Source organism: Camelus dromedarius, chromosome 7 (genome assembly GCF_036321535.1).
Source record: "Camelus dromedarius isolate mCamDro1 chromosome 7, mCamDro1.pat, whole genome shotgun sequence".
Taxonomy (NCBI): Eukaryota; Metazoa; Chordata; class Mammalia; order Artiodactyla; family Camelidae; genus Camelus; species Camelus dromedarius.
In genome coordinates this window covers 66,427,461-66,442,080 of record NC_087442.1, presented here as the reverse complement: position 1 = coordinate 66,442,080, position 14,620 = coordinate 66,427,461, and the positions used below count along the sequence as shown (strand labels likewise).

Below are 14,620 nucleotides of genomic sequence, written 5' to 3'. Positions count from 1 at the left end.
AAGTCAAGACTATAACTTCAGGAATCCAGGTTATTAGCATACGTTAATTGAGGAAAACATAAATGAAGAGAAAGGACTTCTTTCTCTCTGGATGTGATGGAAAGTCTACGTATAGTTTGACCTTTTTCAGAAGACAGTAACAATAACACTTAACACACCCAAAACTCCAATATCCCTGAAATATCTACCCACTATTTGCAATACAGAGAAAGACCAGGAAGGAAGCAAAAACGTCTCTACCAAAATCAGTGCCAAAATCAGTGGAGCACTGGAGCACTCGGTCTCTACACAGGGGGCATCACTGGGCTCCCTGCATCATGGATGTCACTCTGCAGCCCTGCTGGGGAGATGTCACTGTCCATGTACCATAAATGGGGGGACCAAGCCAGAGAGGACACACTCATCACAGAGGGTGAATGGTAGAGTAAAGTTTCAATCTCCCTTCTTCATAAAATTTAGTAAATGAGGAAGTGAGGAAAGGTGGAGAGCTTCCAAGCTGACAACCAGACAGGAGACCAAAAGGAGAAAAAAAACAGACTCAGAAATTACAAAAGCTCATCCAGCCAAATGGCCCTCAGCACTTCAATGGAATCTGAAGCTACCACTCTGGAAAACATTTTGAAATGATACATTTTCGTAATGTCCCTAAGTCATCATCAAGAGGACAAACTGTGTCCGGTGTCCTCTGGTTAGAAGGATCGGGGAGTGCAGGTTTTAAAAGATTGCTCGTTGAATGGTTACATGTTGTTCTGACTGCCACTGACATGGAAAGAAGGTCACAATATGTTGCTAGTTTATAAAAAATTTACAGAAAGGTATGCATAGTAAAATCGGAGTTTTGAAAGAAAGAATTTACATATAGAAAATGATCTGGAAGGTATACACCAAAAGTTATCATTCAGTGTATATGGATTTGTAGATTGTAAGTAATTCTATGTAATTTTTAATTTTTAAGTCTCTATTCTAATTCTTTCTATAGCTAGTACATATTATTTTTATAACCATAAAATGAAGCTAACAAACTAAAATAACTTTCCATCTTATTTTTTGGATAGCTGATGTTTTATATTATATTTTGTATTTATATTATGTAAATTTAACATCCTCTCATACTATGACCTATCTATAATAATGTCTACTTTCTTATATAATGAAACTCACAGGCAGAATGAGGATGGCTCCAATCAATATTTGTTCATTCATACATTCATTCAATTTTTATTTGTTTACATGTTGCATTTGTTTCTCAATTGGTTTAACTACTAATTGGGTAGGGGCTATTTTCTTGCCCCTACAAATAATTATGCCCTGTGTATTCTAGAAGGCCAGCTCTGCCCACAGGACAGAGCAAAGATTCACCAAGAAAAAAGCCTAAAACCATGGCTCATCCTTCAAAAAGGAGGAAAATGAAAGAAAAGAGAGATAAATAACAGTATTTTCAGATTCTTCATAAATACGAGGAAAACTACTTACTGTCAATGCATTTCCAATAGTGTATTCTTTTGATATAACTAGAATGGACCCATACCAGAAGGCCAGCGCATACGATGCGTATATTAACAGGAAGGCAATGCCCATGGAAATGCTTGCTGAAATAACTTTTTTAATTCCAATCTTTTTGGCATTTTCTAGATGTCTCTGGTACCTACCAGAAAATGAGGGGGAAACATGATAATAAGAAAACAATCCATAATTGGGGCCACATTCACCTCCTATAGGGTTGGAGATTTAAGGAACAGAGCCATCAAGTAAGAAACCCCTGGTGAAAACTGAACTGACCCAGTCCAAGATCGGCCAGGACCAGAACTGATCTGAGCCTTTTCTCTGCCGATCTGGACCCATCTCCCTTGGTCTCCACCAGTCCCACCCAAGTTCCCAGAGCTGTTCCAGAATGGAACTCTCATCCCTGGGAGACAGAAGAGCCTCACCATCGCCTTCATGGCCAGCATTACAAGTCAAGGTTAAGGTGGAAGAGAAGAAACCAAGCCAATCAGGGAAAACACCAAAATGTAAACGCTGTTCAGGGCTCTTAAAAGAGCTAGATACACAGCTCAATTTTTCTTCTCTAGAGAAAAGAAAACCCTCCCTCTGCTGTCCCATTGGGTGAGGGACAGGAATTTCACATGTTTTTGTACATATACTTGGGCCTTTGCTTTCTTGTTTTGTTTGATTTTGTTTCTGATCAGACTGTCCTTCAACTGCCAAGCCAGGGGGCAAGGCTATAAAGTGGTTGCTACTTATGGGAGATAGGTCCTTATCCAGTTGTTCTAGATTTTAGTTTCATCCCACCTGTGAAATGGAGTCAATAATGCCCAGCTTGCAAGATGGCTGTGAGGATGACAGATAATTACAGAAAGTAGTTATTACCGTGCTAGCACATTGTTGGCAAAACCTGACAAATCCTCTTCCTATTGTTATTACTATTGTTTTAGAACTTAATCTCTTCCACAATATTACTCATTCTACTACTGTCATATTTTTGAATAGTAATTAAAATTCATATTACTGGTTTCTAGGATTTGATGTACATCTATAAATGTCTAGAATGGTTCTATTAAATTACAATGTTTTCCCCATAAATTTAAATTAAATCTACTTTTCCAATGCTAGACACAGAAGGTGTGTCAAATTTAATTTTCCTAAAATCAGGGAAAAAAAAAAAACTCACTGGCTATAAAACGGGACTTTAGGGAAAATACCACATATGTCAGAGTGTTTTTGTTTCTAACAAAAGACAAACAACATCATAGTTTTTTTAGCTTAACCGAACAAGATGTTGAGAATTTATTAGTTTTTTAACAATGTCTGCTGCCACCAAAAATTATGACTTTTGATTACTTAAAGCACCCAACTCTTCAGAGCTCTTTCTTCAGGGTTGGGTGATGCATTCACTGAGCAGAGCTGCGTCCCTGGGAAGACAGCCAGCATGCCATGTCCAGCACTGTGCCTAGTTCCATGTGGCTGGGCCAGAAGGCACGGACAAGTAGGTTTACGTTGCCTCCAAAGTGACACGGGGCTCTGGTGTCAGCAGTGGACATGCTGTAATTACCTTCGCTTGGGCGGCTCGCCTACTGCAGCTAATGGAGCGGCACTGATTACACTCACATCCTGAGGTCCAACTGGGGGTTAGTGTGGTCTGTGTGGCTACCATGTACAGGAAGCAGCAGTGAGAGAGAAAAAGGAAGAGGTTAGAGAACCAGGCAAGTGTTGGTTTTGAAGAGGGCTGCAGGTGTAGGAAAATAGAAAATGGAAAAGAAGGAACTAAGGAATCTTTGCTTTTAAGGCTGAAGAATTTCCATAGAATTTCTTTTTCAAACAGTTGTGGGTACGTATCAAGAGTCCCACAGAACAGCCAGAGAAAATACTTTACATAGACTCCTACTGTGGCTATAGGAGGGGCTGCGGGTATTTAAAGAAAAAGGGTTGGGGCATTTAAGTAGAGGGGAGCAGCCTTTATTAGGGTGCTGTGTTCTGGCATTTAGGTTTTTGTCTATCAAGCTTCTTTAGAGCCGGGGTACTTGATCTGGGATCCATGGTTAAGGAACTTGATTGGGGAAAGAAATTACATATTTGTTTTCACTAACCTCTCACTGAAATTTACCATTTCCTTTGATTATCATCACTGCAGGCAACAAATCACTGTAGTATTAGCAGTAACTGGGACTCTTGTTGCCAATAGAAATCCCAGATCATTTTCATATCATGTTCTAATTGTTACAGATATCTTGAAATATCCTTTACCTGCAACCCTACTTTGAATTGCAGTAGTTACTAGACCCACATTTAGCTCTTAGTATTTAATATGTCAACAATAGAGACATATTTCCTATATCATAATTTATAAATATTTTGATCACTACACTTGACTATAATCGGTGTCCTTTGTGATCCTACACATTTTGTTTTATGCATTTAAAATCATTTCTAAGAAGAGAGTCCACAGTTGTCATCAGACTGACAAAGGAGTCCATGGAACACAAAAGGGTAAGAATCCTGCTTCACAGTCTGACATTAAACTCTAGCCATCAGCACAGGGTGCCTATATTTTGTGGGTGAGGGGTTAATATCAGGAAAAGGAAAGCAGTAAACATATACCACAAAAGAATAAGTAACAAAATGTAAAAGTGGGTTCTCTGAACTAGTGGACAAAGAACCTTCCTGACCTTTGCAGCTCTCGGTTCTGGCCCCCGAAAGCTATCACGGTCCTGATGCCCCCCAGAGCCTCTGCAGCCACCGCGCCTGCTTTGGCATATGCAGCAAGTTCTATGTCACTAAACGTGGAAAGTATCTGGACAGGAGAGAAATATTCATGACTTTTGTATAAGGGAGGAGGGAAAAGGTTAAAAAACAGTCTGATCAACTCTTTAACTGACTTTTTCTTCTCAAACCCTGTCCTTTACCAAACACTGAAGTCATGAAGCAAACCCCACCCAGTGCACCAGATCCAGTGGCTGCTTTACACCACTGCCCCTCCCCCAACGAAGCCTGGGTCTGACCCACCCCTCAAGGGGAGTCACACATAATTCCCCAAATAGTCTTTTGGGGACCAGTGTTGAATTCCACATCTGCTACTGTTTTTTCTCTGCTCACTGCAAAATAAACTAAAAATAAAACCTTACTGCTTGGAAAGGATTCACTGTCCTTTCCTTTATTGCACAATTTTTAATTACTCTGAAAACAATACTTCCAGACTTAGTTTGGACATTCCACTGAATCATAAGATGGCTAAATAAGATATTGCAGGAGAAAGGTAAAGAAAGAATCAAAAAACAACAAAAAGAGAGAGAGAGAGAGACCAGTAGTTTACTAAGTAAATCATCAACCTCAGAATGAGCAAAAATTGCCAGTAGAATTTCTTAACTCTGGAGTGTTGGCTGAAATAGAACAGGTTACGTGAGTTTTATTGCAAGGCAAAATTAAAACTAAATAGAACAAATTCAAACTTATTTAAATTTTTTTGTATTCATGCAGTAGTTTGGAGGAATGCTATACTTAAAAGTTGTGTTTACTTAAATATGGACATAACCATATATGTAATTTAAATTACTATGCCAAAAGATTTACCTAAAGCAATAACAGTGCAGAAAACCTGTAACTGAGCTAATAACTGTGACATTTTGAGCCCCATTAAAAAATTCATTTCCTTATTAGAGCACCATAGTTACAATGTGCTTCTGGATTTGGTTTCCTGGAAAGGGTGGTCCTATTATTCCACCATCCTGAAACCCCCTGGATGTGGCTTCAAATGCCATTCAACACAGATCTGCACAAGTACAGGTACCAGAATCCTGCATATTAAAAGTAGCTCTGTCTGTGTAGGTTAACACACGCGGAAATGCCCAAGTTTTGCATACCTTTGCCCAAATGGCTGTAGAGAGTCCCAGGACAGGGCTGATGGCCATTACCACAAGGGTGAGCTTCCATCCTCTGGTAAACCCCACTATGAATCCTGCAAAAAACGTGGCTATTGCTTGAAAGAACATTCCAACCTTGTCACCAATTCCTTCACCAATTTTGGAGATGTCACTAAAAAAGATCACACCTAAGCGGTTACAGGCGGAGGTCTTCATCAGAAAGGTGAAGTAGACATCTATCAAAAACAGGGACAGGCAAAAATTTGTTCAGATTCCTGCAAGCCTCTTTCAGTCTTAGCCTCTTGAATGATATTTTCCCCACCTAAATACTGTACAAAGGAAGAAATTCAGATTAGTTCATGCTTCTAAGAAGTTAATATCATTAGAGTTGATGCTATTTAAATTAGTGAATTCTATTAGACATAGTAGCATTTTGAACAAAAGAGTCAATTTGTTTAAAAGGAGGAGCTAGGGAGGGCACTGTCACAGTTATAGAGAAGAGTTCTTTGCTTCTACCCTTAGTGCTATTCTCAACCCACTCTCCTTCCAATACAGCAGTCCTTTGAAAACGTAAATCCGAACATGTCACTTCTCAGATCAGAAACATCCACTGGCTGCCCATTTCACTCAGAGTGAAAGCTGAGGTCCTCAGGGAGGCCAGCCAGACCCTAAATGAGCTAATCTTCCCTCCTCTTTGGCTTCATTGGCTGATGACACTCTTGCCAGGACGAACAGTCAGAAAAAGTTTACCCTCTATCTCCCCCTGCTGGAAATGTCCACAACAAAAAGGACCGAGATCTTTTTCGCTTTACCGGTCTATCACACACGTCGAGAACAGTGCTTGTTGCATAATAGCTCCTCAAATATTTTTTGAATAAGTGAAGAGTCAACAATTACTAAGATGAGACTCCTTGTGAATTCACTCATTCAGCCATCTTAATTGAGTGTATAATATCTGTCAGGCCTGTGATAAACTCCACGAGAGAGAAACAAGTATTAGACGTGAGCTCAGGCCTCAAATATACATAGCATATAGCCGAGGAGAGAAAACTGACAGAGGAGGAAAGCTCACTGTGGCACAGGCTGTAGGTGCTAGAGATGGCTGGCAGACGATCCACTCCCAATAATCACCAAATGCTTAATGTAATAGAAATATTTTTCATTTAAAATCTTCCCTTGACAAATTTTCACATCATTAGCAGTTAACTTCTTTATGAAATGGTGACATTAACAATATACTTACTCTGTTAGCCGTGTATTAAGTTCAGTGGTGTCATTGAGGTCAAACCAGCCTATTTCTTTTCGTAGAATAGCATGAAAAAACTGTTGCCTAATTTTCTTAATCTGTCGGCCAGCAGCCAAAGTCCAAAATGAAACTTGTATATAGGCAGCAACAAGAACTCCAGCACCTAATCCTGAATAATAATATGCATATCTGGAAAATAATTAGGAAGTTTCCTTTAAATACAGTCCTTTATTTATCTCTTTCAGTAACAATACTCAGATTTGGGAATTAATAAGTTTACTGGCTGATCACAAAGACTGTGTAGGCCATTATAAAACATACACATTAATTTTTTTCTCTTTCCTTAAATTATAGGATGAAATGGCAAATCTATCCACTTGAATTACCAGCCAAAGGTAACATGAAGCTTTACGGTTAACTGCAAAAAACATGATGTTAATAAACCATTTTTAAACTGATATCAACAATTTATAGACACAACTTGACTCTTTCATAATTAATATTCTAGACTTGCGTATCTTTTTAAAACTTTTTATTTATTTATTTTTTGGTGGGGGCAGAGGGAGGTAATTAGGTCTACTTAATCATTTACTTTTGGAGGAAGTACTGGGGATTGAACCCAGGACCCGTGCATGCTAAGCATGTGTTCTACCACTTGAGCTATACCCTCTCCCTTAGACTTGCATATCTTAATGTACTGAAAAAGTTCTCTACTGTTTACACATTGGCATAAACAGGTTGAGAGGTGAGCCCCCAAAACGGTTCTTAGTGTAAGTTTTTCCAAATTGTTTACATAAGGAACAAAAAATCCTCTTCCTAACTGGCAGAATTGTAAATAATTTTAAAATAGTGTGCTAAAAGGTTATGACTTCAAACCAATTTGGAGTGAAGTCTTAACTAACTTAGAGGAAAGTTAGTATCTTTAAAAATAATAAATCCAGTTTCAATACTTACAAATAGACTTTTAATATGATTTTACAAACTGTTTCCAGCATAGAAGCCTTGTAAGCCTGCTACAGCATACAGACAATCTTCATTCAAATCAGCAACATTAATTGATATGTAAACATTCAAACATTATGTTATGGGCTTTTGAAATTTCTATTAAGAAGGCCGAAGGAGGAGGAAAATGGCATTAAATGACATTATTAGACCCACTGACAAAATCAGAAGACAGATGGTAGATTAGATCAAAGTACTGTATCAATATCAAATTTACTGATGTTGGTAACTGTAGTGTGGTTATAAAGAGACCTTCCTGTTCTTAGGAACCACACTGAAGTATTTGTGAATAAAGGGCCATGCCGTGTGCAACCAACTTTAAATGACAGGGAAGATGGTATCGATGACAACAGGCTAAAGAGGGTAATAAAAGGTAACGAGCACACAGGGACTCTTCGCACATTGTTCTCATTCGCTTTAAGTTTGAAATTATTTTCAAGTAAAACATTTTCTAAAAGTACACCATAAACAAATACTAAAGTATACGTATATATATTAGCCAATTACCTAGTCATTTCATCTTCCAGAATTCTGCCTGGATTTAGCATTGACAATGAAAAATTCACTAAATCAAAACAAAACAAAACAAAAATGAGACATTCTTGAAAGGCACTGCCAGGTTTTGAAAATCTTTTCTCTTTTCTCTTTCCTTTTCATTCTCCAGTCATTTAAAAATTTTACTCATGTAAACAGCCCAAGTGTATATATAGAGAGAGATATACACACACACACACACACACACACACACTGGAATACTACTTCGGCCATAAAAAAGAATGAAATAATGCCATTTGCAGCAACATGGATGAACCTAGAGACTGTCATACTAAGTGAAGTAAGTCAGAAAGAGAAAGACAAATATCACATGATATCACTTATATGTGTAATCTAAAAATATGTGACAAATGAACTTATTTACAAAACAGAAAGAGACTCACAAACACAGGAAACAAATTTATGGTTACCAAAGGGGAAAGGGGAGGGGGCAGGGATAAATTAGGAGTTTGAGATGAGCAGATACAAACTACAATATACAAGATAGATAAACAACAAGGTCTTACTGTATAGTACAAGGAACTAAAGTCAATATTGTAATAACCTATAATGAAAAATAATATGAAAAAGAGTATGTGCATGTATTTGTATGTATGTATGACTGAATCACTAGCTGTGAATTACTAGTCACACCAGAAAATGACAAACACTGTAAATCAACTATGCTTAAATAAAAACAAAAGTTAAGTAAAAAAATAAAGAGCCCAAAGGTTTAGGTGCAGGACACCTAGAGTCCAAATGGGGGAAGATAAGCCCTCCCAGGTTCTGTCCCCATCCTTGAGGTCTTGGGCTTTTAGCAAAGCAGCTTCGTGTAAGGCAGCAGAGAGGAGCTGATGAAGGCCATGTGGAAGGCAGAGAAGGAAAAAAGAAATGGTCCACATAGAAAATACAGGATTGAAGGGGCATTTTTTTGTCTCAGTGGCTCAAAGCATTTTACAGATACTTGCTTCTGTTGATTTTATTTAAATATATGTGTGTTTTCCCTTACATGCTTCCTCACAGCATAAGTTATAAAAAGGCTGAATTACAGTCATTGCAAAGGAAGAAAAATTAAAGACAAGGAAGATAACTGAGTTGCTGAAAGACTGGACAGTGGGTCACTGGCAAGCAGTCAGCATCTTGCATTTCCTGTCCTGTTTACCAGCAATCCTGGGTTTTGGTATTTTTAAATCAGTATTAGCTGGAAGGAAATATATTTGCTATTAATTTGAACTAATTTGATAGAAATGTCAATGTGTCTTGCCTGGTTTTCATGTTTTATTAATAGCTATCACTTATTGAGCACTTACTATATGCCAGGCATTGCTCTGAACACCGTACATACATTGTTTAATTTTCATGATGACTCTATGAGGTAGGACTATTTTATAAGTCCCCATTTTGCAGATGAGGAAATTGAAGCACAGAGAGATAGAGTAACTTACCCAAAGTCATACAGGTAGCAAGTAGACCGAGAGTCCTAACACAGCTCCTGTACAGCTCCTGACACTATACTACGCTGATTGATTCCCATGATAATGACTTATTTTCACTTTTTTAAAAACACAAAGTGAAAAAATAAAAAGGAAACAGCCCATATCTACTGCATTCATAAAATAACAGGATAAAATATCACCACCGCGTTCTTGAGAAAACATCTGAGGGCAGGCACACACTTCCCATTTACCAGGATGCTAGGAGAGAAACTCATCTTTGTTTCTTTGTCACATGTAAATAGCCCTGAGGTCATGTGTTCTGGGGCTGTGTATCATTCTTATCTTCTTCTAAAGGGAGATAAAGTTGAAATTTATTTTTTTAAATAAATTTATTTTATTTAAAACTTAAACTACTGTCAGGATCAATTTTACCAGACGTGTGGCCCTGATTGTGGCATAATTTCCCCCTCAGGATTGTTTGTTCTAGAGATGTTCCTAGTGAAGTGTTTCTGCTTGTTAATCTCACTCTTTCTCAGATACTAGATTCTTGAGGGGTCATACCCTATTTTACTTCTGTTCTTACCAGTTCAGTTCTATGTGCTCCTTTCCTTCCTAAGTTCTTAAATATGGCAACTTTGATATGCCAAATGGGAACTGTGTATGGAATTAAAGACAGACAAGCTATCCTGCAGCTGTGTTATTTGTAGACTGTTGTTCAAAATCTTGGAAAACCTCCAGATATGTACAGGGCTGTTTTCCCTCCTAGAATGTGAAATCTTAAAATGAGTTTTACTCTCCTCCAAACCTACCTCTTCTTGATGACAATATTATAACACTGATTGAATCTCCCTCCTGGGAAACAAGAATCCAGGAACATCCCAAATCTAACCTGCTCCTTTCTCAGAGTCCCAAGCCGAGAATGGCAATCTAATTCTGGGCTAATAACCTTAGGGGACTCAGAGCTCCCAGAAAACCAACAGTTCCTGCTGCCTGAGGATAGAGGTGAGACAAATGTGTGTTGTTGTGTTCCCAGGGGATTCTAAATCTGGAATCCTAGATCTGGACATCTCGTGGGATTAGATCTGGAAAGGGCCTCGACCTGGTCTTCTCAGCTGCTTCAGTCTAATAAACAATATCCAAGTGGTCTAGTTGACTGGCTCACAATGCTATCTGCCTACCAAAATCACATGGAAGCTTGAAAAAATACAGATGCCCAGGCTTTAGCCAAGATGAGTTGAATGAGAACCTCTGGCTAAGCCTAGATCAAAATTCTAAAAAGTTCTAAAAAATCAATTCCCCAATTGATTCCACTGTTCAGGATGGAAAACTCCCACTCTATTCTGCCTGAATGCCTCCCATTACAAGGAAATGGGGAATTCTAGAAGCTGCCTATTCATTTTATAGAGTTCCCATATAATTCATCCATTTTACAGATGAGGAAACAAAATCTTAAGAGTGGTTACTTCATTTCCAAGTTCTGACAGCTAGTTTTCCCCAATATTTATTGATCATTTACTATGTTCCAGACATTTTACACAAATTGTCTCATTTAATTCTATCAGTTAAGTCTATGATTATCTTTCAAAGGTGAGAAAAGTAAGGATTATAGAGGTTAAGTAACTTCCCCAAGGTCACAAGCCGATGAGTTAGGGGTCTAAATAGTAACTGTACACCTCAGTATTCTTAACACGGGGAGACGTTACACAAGGAATCTGTCATTTTTCATCTCAAAATAAATCAGTGTCTGCCTTCCCTAATTCTGCCCAAGACTTCTTTTAATATATAGAAATACTCAGCATAAGACAGTTGGTGTTTGTCCAGGCAGCTTTGGCAGTGTGGTTAATCAATTAAGGTAACTGGGGCTCAAAAATGCCTTTTCCTCTCATCAGTGAGGCAACGCAAGGACATGCAGGGTGCATTGATTTCTCCATGGAATCTCCTAAATGATGACAGTCACGTAGACTTGGCGTAAAATATCAGGCTCCTGATATTCTTCAGAAAAACTGTTTCCTGTGACCCTGCTTGGACGCAGCATGTTTTACGCATAGTTTCTGCACAACTGAGTCATTGTGAGGGAATAACCTTGTCACAAAGCTTTGTTCTGCAGACAAGGACAGGCTCTGTTCATGGTAAGTCATTGTCAGACCCTCTTGTAATTGAAACCTTTTTTCCTTCTGACATCCTCTTCTCATTTGGCTCTCATTAAGCCTAGCTGCCCAAGAATCCAGCAATTCTAAAGAATAAACATCATCTCTGTGAGATGGGCTCTCAAGCTCAGCTAAATACAGCTAAGTACTCTATTTTCTCTTAACTCTTATGATTTTTGCTGAACTCTACAAATCTCAACATACCAAAGAGCTCTCTGGATTTAGAATGAGTATGAAATGTAACAATTTCATTTTCTTCAAAGAGGTGTGTATGAGAATATTGTTTTTACCAGCTACCAAAGAGTGCACATTGAAATTAATAACATTTGAGGGATTTTCCAGTCCAAATCCTCCAAGACAGCCAGTATGCCTAACAACAAATGTGGCTACAGGGGACCAGTGACATTTAATTTGGAGGCTACTGAAACTACGCTGGCAACTCCAGTGAGTTTATCACTCCAGTAATCACAGGTCTGTAAGGGACTTGCTCATGCCATTTCCCAGAGAGACCTTGAATTTGGCCTTGGGCACAGTACAGGGCATCTGTCTCCCATTCCAGCTTCAAAGCAACTTGGTTGCATAATTAGAAACACACAAAAAAACAAGCAAACTGCTCCAAAGAAGAAAGTTGTGGAATTACCCTGGTGTCAGCAAAAACAAAAACAGGACTAATAAAACTGGACCAAATGCTAACTCACCTGTGATAAGTGCATTGCATCAGATTTTTTCAAAAATTGAATTGTGATAAAATACATATAACTATCGTGACCATTTTAAGGGTATAGTTAAGTCATGTTAAATATATTTACACTGTTGTACAACCAATATCCAGAACTTTCTCATCCTCCCCAACTGAAATTCCATGCCCATTAAGTAACAGCTCCTCATTTCCTCCTCCCCCAGCCCCTGGCTACCACTATTCTACTATCTGTTTCTAAGAATTTGGCTAGTCTTGGTACCTCATACAAGTGGAATAATACAATACTTGTCTTTCTGTGACTGGCTTATTTCACTCAAGGTTCACCCATGTTGTAGCATGTGTCAGAATTTCTTTCCTTTTTAAGGCTGAAATAATATTCCATTGTATGTATACAATGCAATTTGTTTATCCATCCATCTGTTAATCTGATTCTTTAAAAAGTATACATTTACTTTATTTGTCTGTTTTTTGTTTTGTTTTTAATGAACGTACTGGGGATTGAACTGAGGACCTTGCACATGCTAAGCACACACTCTACCACTGAGCTACACCCTCACCCTCAATCTGACTTTTTAAAATCCTGAGTTGAAACCAATTTTTTATCGATGTGTTCAAATATGGGTATTATTCTGCTGTGTGTATGTCTCTGTGTGTGTGTGTGTGTGTGAGTGTATCTAATAGATCTACAGATTGTATAAAAAGTAAAAGAAAAACAAATAGAAAATTCCTCGTTTCCTTAAAGACTTTTTAAACTATCCTATCTGACTCCAATTTTACCTTTAAGATGTTTGTGCTAAAGTTTTGGCCACTGGTCAAACACAAGTAATCTATTTAAAACTTTTCCAAACACATATTTTTTAAAAAAGAAAGCACAGTTATTTACACTGGAGTATAATGTATATGGTCAGGAGCATGGTTTGGATGACAGAAAGACCTGGGTTTGTATTCTGCCCAAACACTCACCAGCTGTATAACTTTGGACAGGTTATTTATCCTCTCCAAGCCTTGGTGACTTAATGTGTCACAGAAGATAATATTACCTACTGGTAGGATTGTTCTTGTGAGGCTTAAGTAAAATAAGACCTAGCACGTAATACACAATGAAAAATTGCTATTATTATCGTTATTTTTATTATAAAGAGGTTCTTCTTAGAGACAATAGTACTTGAGAATAAAGAAGCTGTTTTTGTAGGAGCTTGCTTTAACTATTCAAAGGATGCTTTTACTAGATTTCTAAAGGGCATTAATACTCATCAATATTTATGTAAAGAGAGCCTGCTGTATAAGTTAAGCAATCCTGTTCTCTTAGGTAATTACACTTAAGCCCTGCAATGCTAACCAAATATATAGTTTTCAATCAGTGAACACTGAAAACTCTTATTGAGTGTTATCTTAATGGTAGAGTCCACTTTTTCTCAGGTATCTTTACTACGAAAGCTGCCTTTCCTTTATCAGTTGTTTTCTTTGTATTCCACCATCTGTACGCCAATAAAGCTTCACTCGGTCTTCTCCAAATGAGTGCTCACAGCTCTCTTGGGAAGAACTGAGCCCTCATGCTTGGTAGAAAGCATGGACATCTTCTTTCTATGTTAAATTTGGCTAACATGTAAATAACTATGTCCACTGGAACCTCACTCCAATGCTTTTGTCACAGCTCCTGACATAGAGGACACTAACTTATGGGACTCCTTTGGCTCTTCAGTAATTATAGTCCTTTTGGTGAGTTTCAGAGCTCATGATTCTTGCACTGATTCCATTCACTCTTTAGTGTTCTATCAAGTTCCAGTCAACTTCATTGACCCAAAACTTCGAGACAGAGAGTGAGTATAATTTTAACAAAAAAGTTAGGGGAGAAAAAAAAAAACAAAACCAGAAGCAGGTCTACAAGCTGAGCATAGCAAAGAAGTACCACCATGCTAACTGATGTATTTTGAAGCTCATCAATTATCACTAATGGGATGGACACTGCATAGACATCACTGTTAGAGTTCCACTGTCCTCAAGTAGAGTGGCTTCCTTACTTTATTTAAATGCAAAGCTTTCTGTATATTTCCTTATTCTACGTTAAAAGTCAAATGGTATACACCATTATTGGTTATTGAAATTGAAGTGAGTACTTGAGGGATTTTCTGAGAATTTTACAACTCCTTCTGTGATTCCTGGAGTCACCCAGATATCCAAACCAATAAACAAGCAGATGA

General features: G+C 38.0%; 1 protein-coding gene across 3 annotated transcripts in view; it reads right to left on the bottom strand.

Annotated features, from left to right (window-relative positions):
• Positions 1-9,873, bottom strand: part of LOC105087357 (phosphatidylcholine translocator ABCB4) — a 49,022-nt gene extending 39,149 nt beyond the window's left edge. Inside the window, exons 1-6 of one of the 3 annotated variants that reach the window (XM_064487609.1) lie at positions 9,824-9,873; positions 8,110-8,167; positions 6,598-6,789; positions 5,355-5,526; positions 4,164-4,288; positions 1,474-1,645 (exon numbers count right to left, since the gene is read on the bottom strand). In XM_064487609.1, coding sequence (XP_064343679.1) covers positions 1,474-1,645; positions 4,164-4,288; positions 5,355-5,526; positions 6,598-6,789; positions 8,110-8,150 — 702 coding nt within the window. In that variant the 5' untranslated portion in view covers positions 8,151-8,167; positions 9,824-9,873. Of the gene's footprint in view, positions 1-1,473; positions 1,646-3,049; positions 3,292-4,163; positions 4,289-5,354; positions 5,527-6,597; positions 6,790-8,109; positions 8,168-9,823 lie in introns of those variants that run through there. The other 2 variants (XM_064487611.1, XM_031454799.2) reach the window with 2 other exon arrangements.
• Between the last annotated feature and the right edge of the window lie 4,747 nt (positions 9,874-14,620).